Source organism: Sciurus carolinensis, chromosome 5 (assembly GCF_902686445.1).
Source record: "Sciurus carolinensis chromosome 5, mSciCar1.2, whole genome shotgun sequence".
In the NCBI taxonomy this organism is placed as follows: Eukaryota; Metazoa; Chordata; class Mammalia; order Rodentia; family Sciuridae; genus Sciurus; species Sciurus carolinensis.
Genome location: NC_062217.1, coordinates 142,029,372 through 142,045,837, shown reverse-complemented (window position 1 = coordinate 142,045,837; position 16,466 = coordinate 142,029,372). Strand labels below are relative to the sequence as shown.

The following is a 16,466-nucleotide window of genomic DNA, read 5'->3' as shown; positions in this document are numbered from 1 at the left end:
TTCCAGAATATATAAAGAACTCAAAAAACTCTACACCAAGAATACAAATAACCCAATCAACAAATGGGCTAAGGAAATGAACAGATGCTTCACAGAAGAAGATCTATAAGCAATCAACATAAATCAAAACAACACTAAGATTCCATCTCACTCCAATTAGAATAGCGATTATCAAGAATACTAGCAACAATAGGTGTTGGAGAGGATGTGGGGAAAAAGGTACACTCATACATTGCTGGTGGGGTTGCAAAATCAGAGCAGCCACTCTGGAAATCAGTGTGGAGATTCCTTAGAAAACTTGGAATGGAACCACCATTTGACCCAGCTATCCCACTCCTCGGCCTATACCCAAAGGACTTAAAATCAGCATACTACAGAGATACAGCTACATCAAAGTTCATAGCTGCTCAATTCACAATAGCTAGATTGTGGAATCAACCTAGAGGTCCTTCAATTGATGAATGGATAAAGAAACTGTGGTATATATATATACAATGGAATATTACTCAGCTATAAAGAATAATAAAATTATGGCATTTGCAGGCAAATGGGTGAAATTGGAGAATATCATGCTAAGTGAGATAAGCCAATCTCAAAAATCCAAAAGGTGAATGATCTACTTGATAAGCGGATGATGACACATAATGGGGGGTGGGAGGGGGGCAAGAATGGAGGAAGGAGGGACTGTATAAAGGGAAAAGAGGGGTGGGAAGGGTGGGGGGGAAGGAAAAAATAACGGAATGAATCAAACATCATTAACCTATGTAAATGTATGATTATGCAAATGGTATGCTGTTACTCCATGTACAATCAGAAACAACATGTATCCCATTTGTTTACAATAAAAATAAATTTAAAAAAATATGGGGGGGGGGAGACTGCCTCAGCTTACTGGAAGTATTGAAATCTTGGTATGACAAACAGCATAGCATTTATTTTAAATAATAAACCAAACAAAATAATAGTTTACCCTAATATTAAGAAGTTACAGAAATCAAAGTAACAAATTATTAAATAGTACTCACCTTAAACTCTTGTGTAACAGGGTCTATAGGATATTCAATCAGATATGGATGATTACAGCATTTACGAAGTAGCATCATTATATTCTGCAGCTTCAGATTAACTTCAGATTCTATAGGGCTATTCATTTCCACCACAGTTCTATCAAAAACATTAATATGTAAATATAAGAAATGCAAAATACATTACAATTTCAAGAATACTTAAAGTTATTTTAAACTCACACCTTTCTCTGTCCACCTCTGGCTGTATTTGACTGATCAATTTTTCCAATTCATTAGGAAAATTATCTATTTTGCTGTAATTTATTGATTTTCTAGTTCGCCGTTTTGGTCGTCCAGTAGGACTTAGCTCAACTGTTTCTTTCTAAAAAAGAACAAATTTAAATACCTGTTTAAAAAGCTAGACAATGAAGTTCTATCTATAAACGAAGTATGATATAATATTTTTATGAACAAACGAACTTTTAAGACTTAAATAAAAACTAATTTTGTCTTTCATCAATTTTTGGGGGGATGGGGCAGGAATACTAGAGACTGAAACCAGGGCACTTAACCACTGAGTCATATCCACAGCCCCTACCCTCCCTTTTTTGAGACAGATCCATCTAAGTTGCTGAGTCTTGCTTCAAATTTGCAATCCTGTCTCACTCTCCTGGGTTGCTGGGATTTTGGGCGTGTGCTACCACGCTGGTTCTTTCATCAACTTTTACCCAAAGGCACAATTATCATAGAGCCATGATCTATACTCAAATGCAAATGCATAAAATTTGTTTTACCACTGATGACAATATCTGAAAATTTGAGTATCTTTATTACTCAAGTAGACAAAAATTCTGGATATGTAAGACTTTTGAATTAATATTAATTTCCTAATTTTGTTACATGATAATCACATATCACTGCCATTTCTTATAATTTGGTAGGTGACCACAATGTGTATTTTTTCAAATATTCTATTAATCCTCCTGGCTATCAATTCCATCTTCCTGTAAAGGAACTGCAGATGTGGAGGGAAATAATCTAGATGGCAAGCTTTCAAATAAGTGATTGTGGGATGTTTTTTATGTTTTTGCTATTATTTTGGCACTGGGAATTGAACCTAGAAGCACTTTATCACTGAGCTACATTCCTAGCCCTTCTTTTTTTGAAACAGGATCTCACTAAATTTCTGAGGCTCACCTCAAACTTAGGACCCTCCTTCCTCAGGCTCCCAAGTGCTGAGATCAGAGGCATATAGCACCACACCCAGCTGTGTACTTTCATTTCTAAATCCAATCCCAGACAGCATGATTAAGTTACTCTGACATAAGAATTTAAAATTTTGTTAACAAGCATTTCAGATCATCACAGAGCAGGGAGAGCAGAGACCAATTAAATTTTGAGATTACTGACTAGGAAAAAATTTTTCACCTTTGGTCTTATGCCTTATATTTCAGTTACAAATTCATACAACAAATCCTGAGAACAGGTGAACAGCTATAAGTCTGACATTAATTGTGAAATTTTATGTATCATATCAATGTATTTACAGTACATTTCAAGCACACACTATACCTCACTGGTTCCAAACATATTTGCAATTGTACGATTCACAATTGCTGTGTAAAAGACTTCTTGTTTCTTTGAAAGTGGTGCATACACAATTACTTCTCGTTTAGGAGGAACTTCAAGAGCAACATCAGATTTTAGTCTTCTCAGTAAGAAAGGTGTGAGAATCTAAAATTTCAACATGAACAAATATAAATATAATATATACCTATTTTTTCAAAGAATACCACTCCCACACACTCTTTCTTCTTTCTCCTATATGCCAATATAAACACAATCAATTCTTGAAAGGTGAAATATCATACCCTTGAAATATCCCATCAGACTAGCACATGATAAACTCATAAAATCTCTAAGACTGTATCTTAAATAATTTATAGAGCAGAAATTTTTTAAACAGTGGTATTTAGCAACCTGAGAGGAAAGAGAGGAGGATTCCAAGTTCAAGGCCAGCATTGGCAACTTAGCAAGATCCTATCTCAAAAAGTAAAAATAAAAAAGGGGTGGGATGCAACTCTGTCTGTAGAGTGGTCCTGGGTTCAATCTCCAGTACCAAGGGTTAGGTCAGGATAGGGGGCTGATATTTTACTTGAAGTTCTCAATATAGTCAACAAATTTCAGAGTAAGGTTTTAGACTAGTAGAAAGCCAACCCAACTAAGGACAGAAACATGAAAATTTGTGTGTGTGTGTGTGTGTGTGTGTGTGTGTATATATATATATATATATATATATATTTTTTTTTTTTTTTTTTTTTTTTTTGCTATGTTGTTCATGCTGACCTCAAACTCCTAACCTTCCTGCCTCAGCCTCCCAAGCAACTGGAAATTTAAGTGAGCACCAAAGCACATGCCAACTTTCTCCTTAGGCTCTAAAACTTCAGGCTTAAAATTACTTTCCTTAATTACAAATGAGTATCACATTAATAAATAGAACATGGAAATAATAATTATGCCATTATTAAATTTAGACATCTAAAAACAAATATTTGATTTAAATCATTTTATATGCTTAATAATCTTATCTTTAAATATAAGTTGACAATCAGTTTACATACGGCAAGGCTCATATGCATGGCTCTGTACTACTTAAATTGCACTCGGGTAAAGGGCTAAGCATGGAACAACTGTACCAGAGAAAAACAACCAATAAATTACGAAAAAAAAAAAAAAAAAAAAAAAGTTATCTGAAGTCACCAACCCAGAAACAAATATACCTACTGGGAATCAGGGGGAAAATGTAAATGTTCCATAAACATGCTGAAAGATGTTCCTATCTTCAAAAAGAACATCAAATAATGAGATATATTTTTCTATTACATATACTTATATTAATGTTATCTAGAAAATGGCATATATAGGGAAGAGGCACTCATTCACTGCATACATACATGCATGCATACCCAATATTTATGTATTTTTTTTTGCTAGTATACAAGCTTTTAAAACAGAAGACTATGCTAGTTATACTTGGGCAAGAGGAAAAGTGGTGCAGGGAAAACAGGAGGAAATTTTTACTTTTCAATTTCTAGATTACTGTTCAAAACCTTTTTACCATATGTACTATTTTTAAATAAGTAAATTTTTAAATGTTATGCTGTTTGGGGTCTTTAATGTGGGAAGGAACTAGGAACAAAGTTTAGAGAGCTTTACAAAGAAAGTTAAAAAATATAATTTTTTAAGATACTATTAATTTTCTAACAGGTACATCAACATGTACAGTTCAATTTTTTAAAAAATATATTGAGGGGGCTGGGGACACAGCTAAGTTGATAGAGTGCTTGCCTCACAAGCAGAAGGCCCTGGGTTCAATCCCCAGCACTGCAAAAAAAAAAAAAAAAAAAAAAAAAAAAAAAAAAAAAGAGGTCAGGCATGGTAGTGCACACCTGTAATTCCAATGGCTCCGGAGGCTGAGGCAGGAGGACCATGAGTTCAAAGCCAACCTCAGCAACTTAGCAAGACCTGAGAAACTCAGGGAGACCCTGTCTCTAAATAAAAAATATAAAAAAGGATTGGGGATGTGGTTCAGAGGTTAAGTGCCTCTGGGTTCAATCTCTGCTATGAAAAAAAAAAAAAAAAAAAGTACACTGAGTGGGACATAAATCTTAAAGTGAATAATACTAGATATACTAGACTTTGAAGAATTATATTTCTGTAAATGATATGAAATTTTTAAAGATTAATGATGAAAAGATCAGTTGAATACAGATTTTAAGAATTAAGAACTACAAATTAGAACAAATTTAAAAAATTAAAGATTACAGATGCAAATGAGAATTACAACTCAAATTTTCAGTTTGAATGTTAAAGTTTTGACTTAAAAAAATTTACAAAAACTTAAGTATAACACTGTAAGAATTATAATTCTTAAATCATATACTTTATCTTAACAGCCTATAGCCAAAGAATATGAAAAACACAAATATATTCAGCATCTTCTGTATAATTAAATTCAAAATGCAATGTAGATTCAGATTCAGGATGTGATTTTTGTTCTACATTTTGTACCCCTGCACTTTGAACATATCTGTAAGTAAACATCTTTTAAAGGAGGGCTAACAAAGCCAGTGAGACATAAAAGCATAGGAAAAGATTTCAGATTCTTATAGAATATACTGATAAACCAAGGATTACAAAGTTTGACTAAGAAAACATACAAGAGATTCAAAACTATCTCCAACTAATCTGACTTTATGTTTAATAAAGACTTTTTCCCAGGTAATTCAATAAAACAGAATTAGGAACAAAGCATGAGTTATATAAAGACAAACTTAAACAGTGTTACACAGAATTTTCTTAGCATTAGGGTTCTAAAAAATGCCATGACTCCTGATATATTGTTGAATTCATATGATGGGTATATGAAATTCACTATCATAATCTTTATATTCAAGTAAATTTGAAGTTCTTTACAATAACAAACAGTAATTCCAGTGACCCTCCTTATAAATAACCAAAAAATGTTCAGATGATGGACAGGATATCTTTAAAAGTACTATTGCATTGGGAAGGCTTTTCACCTAGATTCCTCTAAGATCCACTCCTAGTGCCAAATTCTACAAATTTTCACTGACTTGACTTTATAATTAAATTTCCTACAAAACCTAATATCAGAGCCTTACTTTGCTATCCTACTTGCTATGTCAGGCCAAAACACATCTCTTCCTTAATAAGTTATATTCCTCCAATGTTTCACATACTAGGAAACTTTACCTAAAAGCATTCACAACTATTAGCACACCAAAAATTTTTTAAACTTCACAAACACACACATACATAAAAACATCATAAAATAAATTTACACACAAAAAAAATGTGGAAGGAAAAAAATATTTTCAATACATAGACCAATAACTTATTTTTAAGACAGTCTCCCTCAATTGCCCAAGCTGGCCTCAAACGTGTGATCCTTCTATCTCAGCCTCCCAAAGAGCAGGGATTACAGGCATGTACAACCACACCCATCTTAAAGGACTTCTAATCCTCAAAACTTGTGAACAGAAAGTAAACACATTTCATTTTCCTCCATAAAAATCTACATACGATGTATTTATTATTTTTTAATTTGTTGCATACAATTTTTAAGAATACATGTGGTATATAAATTCTTTCTGGAAGGCAATTTGCCAATGTGCCAAAAGCCTTCATGTATAAACCTTCCTAGCAATCCTACTTGGAAGTCTCAGGAAATAACCAGAAATAGGCAAAAAAACAATATAGGTACTAGGACCTCATTTATAATAGAGAAAAATTTTCAAGTAATGAAAGGTAAATATAATTAATTATAGAGGGATATGATAATGGGATAGTTAGCAGCTATTAAAATCTGATGGGAATATTATTCAGCCATAAAGAAGAATAAAATTATGGCATTTGCAGGGAAATGGAAGGAGTTGGAAAATATCACGCTAAGTGAAATAAGCCAATCCCAAAAAACCAAAGACCGAATGATTTCTCTGATAAGTGGATAAAGATACATAACGGGTGGGCTGGGGGGATGCAGTGGCAGTAAGGCAAGAATGGAGGAAGGATGGATTGTGTAGAGGAAAATGAGAGGAGGGGTGGGTTAGGGGGAAGGAATGATAATAGAATGAGACCAAAGTCACCCTACATACATGATTATTATACAAACAGTGTGACTCTACTTTGGGTACAACCAGAGAAATGAAAAGTTGTACCCCATTTGTGTACAATGAATCAAAATAATAACAAAAAATAAATTAAAAATCTGATGAGAAAAGAAGAAAAAAATCTGATGGGTTAAGTCTACATTTACTGACAGAAAAAAATCGGTAAAGAATAACAAAGGCGGGGCTGAGGAGATAGCTCAGTTGGTAGAGGGCTTGGCTTGTAAGCACAAGGCCCTGGGTTCGATCCCCAATACCCCCCCCCCCCAAAAAAAAGAATAGCAAAGGGGGGCTGGGGAGATAGCTCAGCTGGTAGAGTGCTTGCCTCACAAGCACAAGGCCCTGAGTTCAATCCCCAGTTACCATACAGTATCAGGAAATATGATTTTGAGAGCAATGATATTATTTTTACTTTCTATTTCTCTCATGAGCATGTATAAACTTTAAAATAAAAATTACAGAATTTGAATAGATTTGTCAAAACACAATTAAGAAGCATTTCAGGGTCACATTACTAGACCTTTGAAAGATTATATTGATCTAAAGATAGGTAGGACAGAAGAGAATGGAAGAGGACAGGAGGGAAAAAAAGGTAGAAAAGTGAGGGGCAGGGGTAGAAATGATGAAGTATTAAATGCAGGAAGCAGTAAGAAAAATGGATTAGAACCCAGGCAGCACCTACCTATAATCCTAGCAACTAAGGAGGCTGAGGTAGGAAGATGGCAAATTTGAGGCCAGCCTCAGCACCTTAATAAGACCCTGTCTCAAAAAATGAAGGGATATGAAAAGAAGGCAGCTAAGTGTGGTGACACACACCTGTAATCCCAGCAACTCGGGAGGTTGAGGCAAGTGGATCACAGGTTCCAGAGTAGCATGGGCAAGGTAGTAAATCCCTGTCTCAAAATAGTAAGGAAAAGGTGGGGTGGAGACTGGAGGTGTTACTCAATGGTACTTGTCTAGTATGTGAGAGCCCCTGGGTTCAATTCTCGGTACCACAAAGAAGTTTTAAAAAGGGAAAAATTAAGTTAAGCACTTCAGTTGTGCCATAAAACCAAGTGACCTCTGGGAATAAACAAAGGGCATAGAAACCAATTAAATTTGGGAAGATTAATTTTTTCCAGTCTCTACTACAAAGGGTTAGATAGGTGATCTCTAGGATTCAGTATTTGAGTATATACAGTAAGCAGAAAAAGAAAATAGTCAACACCTGGTGCAGCATATGCAATACATTCTGTTCTCTTTCTTTGGCTATAATGTCTTCAGCAGTTTCAGAAAGACTAGTAATGTCAAACCAAGACTCAAAGCTGGAAGAAAAAAATGATCATAAATTAACTTACCACATGAATTCAATTATATCAATAACATGCTTTACAATTTTGTATTTATTTGTATATTATCAAGCATGGATATTGTTGCACCAACCCCTTAGATGCAATTTTTTAATATAAAGAATACATCAGAACAACAAAGAGACATTAGAACAACAGAGAGATTGTATTTTTTGAACCAACGATCAAGAACTCTGATTAGGCAGGAGGCCCAGAGTTCAATCCCTGGTACTGAAGAAAAAAATTTAAAAAGGGGCTGGGGATGCATGTCAGTGATAGAATGTTTGCCTAGCATGTGAAGCACTGGGTTTGATTCCCAGTACTGCAAAATTAATTAATTTAATTAAGAGCTATGATCCCAAAAGGAACATTTTTCTAATTTACAAATATGTTAACATAATCTTACAAAAGTTTAAAAATCAAATAAAGAGCCAGGCACAGTGGAGCATGCCTGTAATCCCAGCAACTCAAGAGTCTGAGGCAGGAGTATCACAAGTTTGAGGCCAGGCTCAGTAACTTAGTGAGACCCTGTCTCAAAATAAAAAGTAAAAGGGCTGAGGATGTGGCTGAGTGGTTAATCCCTCCTGGGTTAAATCCCCAGTAGCTTCCCACTTCCCCCACAAAAAAAAAAAAAAAAAAAAAAAAAAAAAATTCAAATAAAGATTAAGGTATATAGTTTTGTTTGTTTTTACAGTGCTAGGGATTAAACTGCTACATAAGCACTAGCCCAAGGGCCCAAGGTATGTAGTTTATAAAACATTCTGAATAGTTACAGATTAACAACAATGTCTAAAATCCATGGCCATATGGTTTATTTCTATAGGTATTTATCTGATCCATTTCAACAAATGTTCAAGTTCAATGTGCATATAACTTCATAATGATATCTACCACACGTCTTTAGTTCCGCTCAATGTAAAAAAAATCATTAAAATGAGCAATTAAATGTAAACATGTACATATTAATAACGTTCTAAATAATATTATATTGTTAGCATATCCAATTTTGAAAAAAGGCTACTTTTATGTAGAACAGATTTTTCTCAGATTGCCTAAAGTATGTTTTTAAAAATTTCAGTTCTCAGTTTCTCAATGTTCCAACTCAGTAGGTCTGCATAGGATCTGGAAATTCTATCCTTTAATAAAAGTTTGCATAGTCATAATAATCAGCCTGACCTTGGACCAGAATTTGGTAATCAGATTGAGAATACATTCTCAAAATAAAACATTATGTCATTTCCCCAAATGATACTACAAGTAAAAATCAATTCTTTTTGTCCTCATTCTGTTGTATTTCCATCTGAAATATTTTTGTCATTGTGTCTCCTCTTCCATTGAGTATACTTTTTCCAAAAACTTTTTTCTTTTATGATACATTCTAAATTTCAAATACAATTTCTACAATAAAACTGCTGGGTTGAAATCAGGAAACTCTGGTTTTGATTTTCACTCTGGTGCTAACCTAGTTATTGTTCTATAACAAATTTATGACTAGGCTTTCTTATATGTGAGACAGGGAATATACTTAACCTCCTTATCTCCATGGATTTTTGTAAAGATTTTGTTTTGTAAAGATTAAAAAAAAATCCATCTGAAATTGTTTTAGAAAGTTAAGACAAAAATATTTGTGTAAGGTAGTATTTTTAGTTTTCTTTAATCAATGCAAGTAAGTTTTTTGTTGTGTTTGTTTTATAGTGCCTGGGAACAAACCCAGAGCCTCACAAGTGCTAAGCAAGTAGAACACCTCTAAGCTACCTCCCCAGTCCAACGCAAGTAAGTTTTAAATCATCTTTTATCTGCTCTCAAATATTGTGTCAAAAATAGAATACAAAATACACACCACAAAGAACCTGACAAAGTAAGGAAATAATTTCAGCTAAGAGACAGATTTTTGAGGTTTGAAAAAAACAGAAAACAGTTAAATAACTGGCTTACCTACCTTTTCAAGTCATCAAATACATCTGGCAACAAAAAGTTTAGCAATGACCAAAGTTCTGATAAATTGTTCTGTAAGGGAGTACCAGTCAAAAGAAGTTTGTTATCAGCATTGAACCGTTTTAATTCCCTGATCAGACGGCATTTCATATTCTTAATCCTGTGTCCTTCATCTACTATTAAGTATTTCCAATAACAATGCTAGAAAATGAATTGAGAAAAAAAATTAAAATAATGATCATACGGTTTTTCCTTAAAACAATTATAAAAATATAATTTTTCTAAGGACTGAGTATTTTATTTTTATCAAATGTCATTTTTGTATTTACTGAAATAATCATGTTTTCCTCTGTTCCAATAATAGGACAAATTAATAGATTCCTAAAACAAGTATGTTGTTGTAGCCCTAGAATAAACTTCACTAGATCATGAACTAATACTTGAAGTCCACGTGTTAGTCTACATTCACTTTCTAGTCAAAGTAGTCTGTATCTTTCTAATGTTTTACCAAGTTCTGCTATTGGATTCCTAAAAAATACTATATTCCTAAAAAACTTATCAAAACATTTCATATTAGTTCCCCTTGCTCAGAAACGTTAAGCAGCATTAGAATGTTTAATCTGCAGGCCTACATCTGAAACTGATATTCTTTTTAAAAAATCTGACAATGTTCTCAATGTTTCTTAATTATTGATTTGCTGAGGTTTTCCCTTTCTTTTAGAATAAATTTTAGCAACTTACGTTATCACAGGAAGATATATATTTGTTTACATAAAGCTGTCATTAAAATTATTCTCTCATTTTTAGTACCTGTGCTTTCTCTTTTATCTTTATCAGACAAACTTAAATTTATCCAACTTACTGTAAAAAAAAAATTCAATATTTCTGGAAATATAAATATCAAACTGCAAGCGTTAACATCCTTGAAAAATGAGATTGGCAAATGAGATAAGAGTATGAAATAAGGATCTTTTTTTGAACTTTTTTTATTTTTAAATATATTTTTAGTCATAGATGGACACAGTGCCTTCATTTTATTTACACATACGTGGTGCTGAGGATTGAACCCAGTGCCTCACACATGTAGTCAAGTATTCTACTACTGAGCCACAACCCTAACCCTGAAATAAGGATCAAAAGATCCTGAATTTTATACAATATACTCCTAACAGAATTAAAAAATACTATTGTTACTCTTTGAATAAAATCACTTGAAAGGGAGTTATTTCTCCTAGTAATATGGCAATCCTTAATCTCGCACTACAAGATGTTGCCATGTAAAATATAAAACACCCTTTATAAATAAGTGAAAGAAAAACGAAAGAAACAAATGATGAGGTACCTGAAAAACTAATTAGTAAGTGAGCTCTGAAACTTCTGATGTAACTTATCAACAGGTGCTTCAGAACACCACTTTCATTTTACCCTTGAACCGAAAATCCTTGAAATGACTAACACTGGGTCAGTGAAAGGGAAAGTAGAAAAAGTCTAGACACTGGCAAATGAAACTGATAAGGAAGCTTAACTATTTCAATGAGGGCTGGATAGGGAAAGGAAATTAATTAGAAAAGCTTTCATATTACATTACTGGGTAGAGAAAAAGAGTTACAAAAGAGAATGTATAGCATTCCCTAAGTATAAATCATACCTATAGGTCATCAGTAGAATAGAAATAATATATTCAGGTAGAAATTCAGGTACTCTTATCTTTCCATACACCACTTTTTTCTACAAGCAGTTAACTTTTACTGTGCAGAAATAGTTTTGATTACTTTTTAATGCTATGTATATTCATGAACTTTGTTAAACTTGTGAGCTAAGACTTCTGCAAATCACATTCCAAAGTTTGGCCCACACTTATAACATCTGAAAAATACTGTTTTTAATTATGTAACCATGATGCTCCATTTATAACTTGAGATCATTCTGAGTTTATATGAGACCACTACTTAATTACTATTGCATGCATGAAAAACCTAAAAAGATTCAACACAGCAAGAATATTACATGGTCAGATAAGGAAAAGCAAAGCTTTTTGAAAAAACAGTATGAAATAACTGGAACAGCGAAGAATTTTCTAACTGCATGGAAAAAACATGAACATTAGTTAAGTAAGCAGACAGGACATCAAGAGATATAGAAGTGGAAATATTACCCACAGAATAAAATAGTCTAAAATTAACTTGTCTTCAAATATTCTATTTTTATTTGATTAAGGCAAACTGGATTGATAAATTCCATACACTCAAAAAGTACGTCACAAATACTCAAAAAGTACATGTCACAAACATCTGTAGTATATTCCGATTATATCTGCCTAACACATTTAAAGTGATATTAGGGCTGAGTTGTGGCTCAGTGGTAGAGCACTTGCCTGGCATGTGTGAGGCACTGGGTTCGATTCTCAGCACCACATATGAATAAATAAATAAAATAAAGGTCCACTGACAACTAAAAACTAAATATTTATATATATTAAAAAATGATATTATGGCCACAGTTGAAAATGCTATAAGATCTAACTGTTAAAAAAACACCACATTTCACCCCAATCTTTAGTACAAGCCTCCAGTTTCTAAAGGAATATGAACAATACTACCTATTACTTCACCCAAAAATATTTAAACAAATAACACTGAACAGTGAGAAAATGGTATGAGTTAAGTAAAATATTTATGGATCATAAAGAAACCAATGAAGACCACCTGTACCTGTAATGCATTTCGGTCTCTCATGGCTATTTCAAATGATGTAATTACCACAGGGTGAATCTGCAGCGTTCCTTTCCTTTTGTGAATATTCCTTACCAATTTTCGACGTTCTTCCTGGGTTCCATGATATAACATGGTCGGAATCTAAAAAGATTTTATATCAATTTAAAACAAAATATAAGTATCAAGTACCTGGAAAACATGAGTCATTTTCTGAGAGAAAAAAAATTTAGCTCTTTTTCTGTAATGAGATGAGTCAAACAATCTAACAAATCACAGAGTACCAAAGAAGAAAATGAGAAAACATGTTCTCCTCATACGGTTAAGAATGTGAATAAGAGAACATGTATGTAGGGAATGCCAAGTAAGAACAAAGAAATTTTTTTAAAAAATTCTACCTAGGTTTGTATAAGAGGAATCAAATATTCAATCTAGAGAACTCTTACAGGGACATTTTAGGCAAGATGTACAAGATTACCAGTACCAATACTTCTGTATAAAGAATGATATTCAGATTAAAAAAGTAAAATCAAATGCAATGCTTATACAGAAACCAGTATTATTGTAGGAAAGCTATAATTCCTGCAACAAAACAACACATGTGAAATAATATATTTAACATAAGGAAACATGGCTTACTTCTGGTGTAAACCTTTTGAATTCAGCCATCCAGTTAGGAAGTGTAGACAAAGGGCCACAAACAAGAAAAGGTCCAGGTACTCCTCTCTGAATCATCAATGCAATTGTAGCAATGCACTGAACGGTCTTGCCTAATCCCATTTCATCTGCTAAAATGCCATTAATTCCATTTTCCCAAAGCATCTAAGCAGAAGAATACACACTGTATTTAAATTCTGATAAAAAACATCTACTGAATTAGCAATGGTTTATTTATTCTTTTTTAAAAGCATACTTATAAAAACATTTTAAAAATTAAAAAAAATAAAAATATAAAAAAAGCATACTCAATGGCAATTATGATATGACTGACATTTTAATGCCATAAATTACAATAACACTTGTGGGATGTCCTTTATCAAAGTCATTAAAAAGTGTTGGAATTCTAAATATATTAAAAATGACAACTCATTACCCTAAGCCATTCCATGCCTTCTACTTGGTACCATCGCATCACTCCTCCTGTGAAGTACTTTGGTTGTTGAAAGGGTACTGGCTGTCCATTACACTTCCGAACTGGGTCAAAAAAGAATTTAGCATTCTGCCTAACAGTTTGAGACAATCTATCTTTAATTATACTATTTGAATCTTTATTTTTCTGAAGATCTTCTACACAGAGATTAGCAGAGGAAGAACTCTGATCCTGCAATGAAAAAAGTTCAATTTTAAGTTTGACACAAAATGCTGCTATACTCCCCACCTCATGTATCCAAAAACATTATCAAAAATCTACCTATTCCTAAATCATTAGGTAAGAAGAACAAAGACCATATGTATAGTAAAAATCCAGACACTTGCATTCCCATACAAATGGAAAACCATTAGAAAATAAAATCAAACTTTTTTTCTTTTGTACTTATAGATGGACAGAATGCCTTTATTTTTACATGGTGCTAAGGATTGAATCCAGTACGTCACATATGCCAGGCAAGTGCTCTGCCACTGAGTTACATCCCCAGCCCAACATCAAACTATTTTTTTTGGTACTGGGAATTAAACTCAGGGGTACTTGACCACTAGGCCACATCCCCAGTCCTATTTTGTATTTTATTTAGAGACAGGGTTCTCACTTGAGTCACTTAGCGTGTCGCTTTTGCTGAGGCTGGCTTTGAACTCAGGATCCTCCTGCCTCAGTCTCCCAAACTGCTGGGATTACAGGAGTAAGCCATGGCACCTGGCTAACATCAAACTTTTGAAAATAATCCTTACAGATTAGAACTACCAACAGTCATATACTTTTTGATGAGATCTTGAGAAGTGTAACCCCCTTACAAACTCCTATATTGTGATAACCAATTTATTAAAAACTTTACTTTGTGCCAGGCACAGTGGCACAAGCCTGTAATCCCAACAGCTCAGAAGGGTGAGGCAAGAGGATTGCAAGTTCAAAGCCAGCCTCAGCAACTTAGCAAGACCCTGTCTCAAAACACAAATAAAAAGGGCTGGGGATGTGGCTCAGTGGTTAAGCAACCCTGGGTTCAATCCCAGGTACCAAAAAAAAAAAAAAAAAAAAAAGGAAAAGTCTTAGAAATGATGCTGAAACAACTAAACAACTATATACTTAAGTGGAAAAACATTAAACTCAAATGTCATCATTCCACACAAATTTATTGTGATAAAATCACAGATGTAAATGTAAAAAAAAAGAATTATATTGATAACTTTGTGACAGTTATGTATCCCTTGTACAAGAAAGACTGGTATAAGATTGAACAACAGAGGGAAAAGATAAATCCAACTATTACAAAAACTATTATTAGTAATTATGAAAACAAGTTAAAACAACACAAGATATCATTTCAGATCTACAGAATGGCTGAAATTTTAAAAGACTGACAATATCAAATGCTGGCAATAATGTAAAGTAGAACTCTCCTATGTGGCTGTCAAGAGAGTAAAATGGTATGTTTATTTTATACAATATAAGAGTTATGTTAAACACTCATTTACCATGATCCAACAATTCCATTCCCAAGTAGAGAAGCAAAAAATATGAAACATTTTCATACAAAGACTTTGATGCAAGTGACCACAGCACACTTACATTCATGAAATTCATAAACTGAAAATAATCCAAATGCTCATCAATAAGATGGATAAAGAAAATCGTAATACTCCAATGGACTACTACTCAGCAATAAAAAGAAAATATTAATACATTCAACAACACAAATGAATATCAGATATTTTGAATGAAAAGGAAATAAACATTTTTTAATATTTTAAGTTTTAGAACAGGCAAAATTAGTCTACAATAGACGTCAAAATGTAGCCTCCTTTGAGTTTGAGAGCAGAAGAAGAATTGGATAGGCATAACAAGGAATCCTATCAAATGGAAATGTTCTATACCTTGTTTGGATGGTGGTTACATAGGTATATGCATTTTTCAAAATTCCACAGCAAATCAAGATAGTTGATTAGATTGAGACTATCCATTCATTCATTCATACTGGGGATTGACTCTGAGATTTACTACATCCCCAGTCAGTCCATTGTTGAGGATCTTGCTAAATTGCTGAGATTAGCCTTGAACTTGTGATCCTCCTGCCTGTCACTGCACACAAAAAGACTTCCTGTTTAAAAATGCAATTAAATATTATAAAAAAGAGCTTAGGCTTATACTCACCCATAACATACTTGGGTTAACCACAAATCAATCCCTACACTGAATGAAGAATAAAAATAAAGGCAAAAAGTCAGGGACAGTGGCACATATCTGTAATCTCAGAGGCTCTGGAGGCTGAGGCAGAAAGATTACAAGCTCAAAGCCAGCCCTCAGCAACAAAGGTCCAGAGCAACTTAGTGAGATCCTTTCTCAAAATAAAAAATAAAAAGGCTGGGGGTGTGACTCAGTGGTAAAGTACCCCTGGGTTAAATCCCTGGTACCAAAAAAATAAGATTAAGACAAAGGGAATAAAAGAACAAAAATTTTGGACAAAACTGTATTATGGTCAAATAAAGTTCATAACCATGACATGAATTTTTGCAGGGGCCTATTAATCTGATCTATAAATTAATTACTTGAAGTTCATATCCATAAATAATTATTTTCATGTTAATTATTTTGCTTCTGCTTCCCTATGTAACCCTTAATTAGGGCTTAAGTTAGGGAATACT

General features: G+C 33.4%; 1 protein-coding gene across 1 annotated transcript in view; it reads right to left on the bottom strand.

Annotated features, from left to right (window-relative positions):
• The window catches only part of Hells (helicase, lymphoid specific), a 43,543-nt gene that overhangs the window by 13,015 nt on the left and 14,062 nt on the right, over positions 1 to 16,466 (bottom strand). Inside the window, exons 8-15 of the mRNA XM_047554387.1 lie at positions 13,765 to 13,992; positions 13,311 to 13,493; positions 12,672 to 12,815; positions 9,965 to 10,161; positions 7,905 to 8,001; positions 2,580 to 2,741; positions 1,250 to 1,389; positions 1,026 to 1,164 (exon numbers count right to left, since the gene is read on the bottom strand). Coding sequence (XP_047410343.1) covers positions 1,026 to 1,164; positions 1,250 to 1,389; positions 2,580 to 2,741; positions 7,905 to 8,001; positions 9,965 to 10,161; positions 12,672 to 12,815; positions 13,311 to 13,493; positions 13,765 to 13,992 — 1,290 coding nt within the window. The remainder of the gene's footprint in view (positions 1 to 1,025; positions 1,165 to 1,249; positions 1,390 to 2,579; positions 2,742 to 7,904; positions 8,002 to 9,964; positions 10,162 to 12,671; positions 12,816 to 13,310; positions 13,494 to 13,764; positions 13,993 to 16,466) is intronic.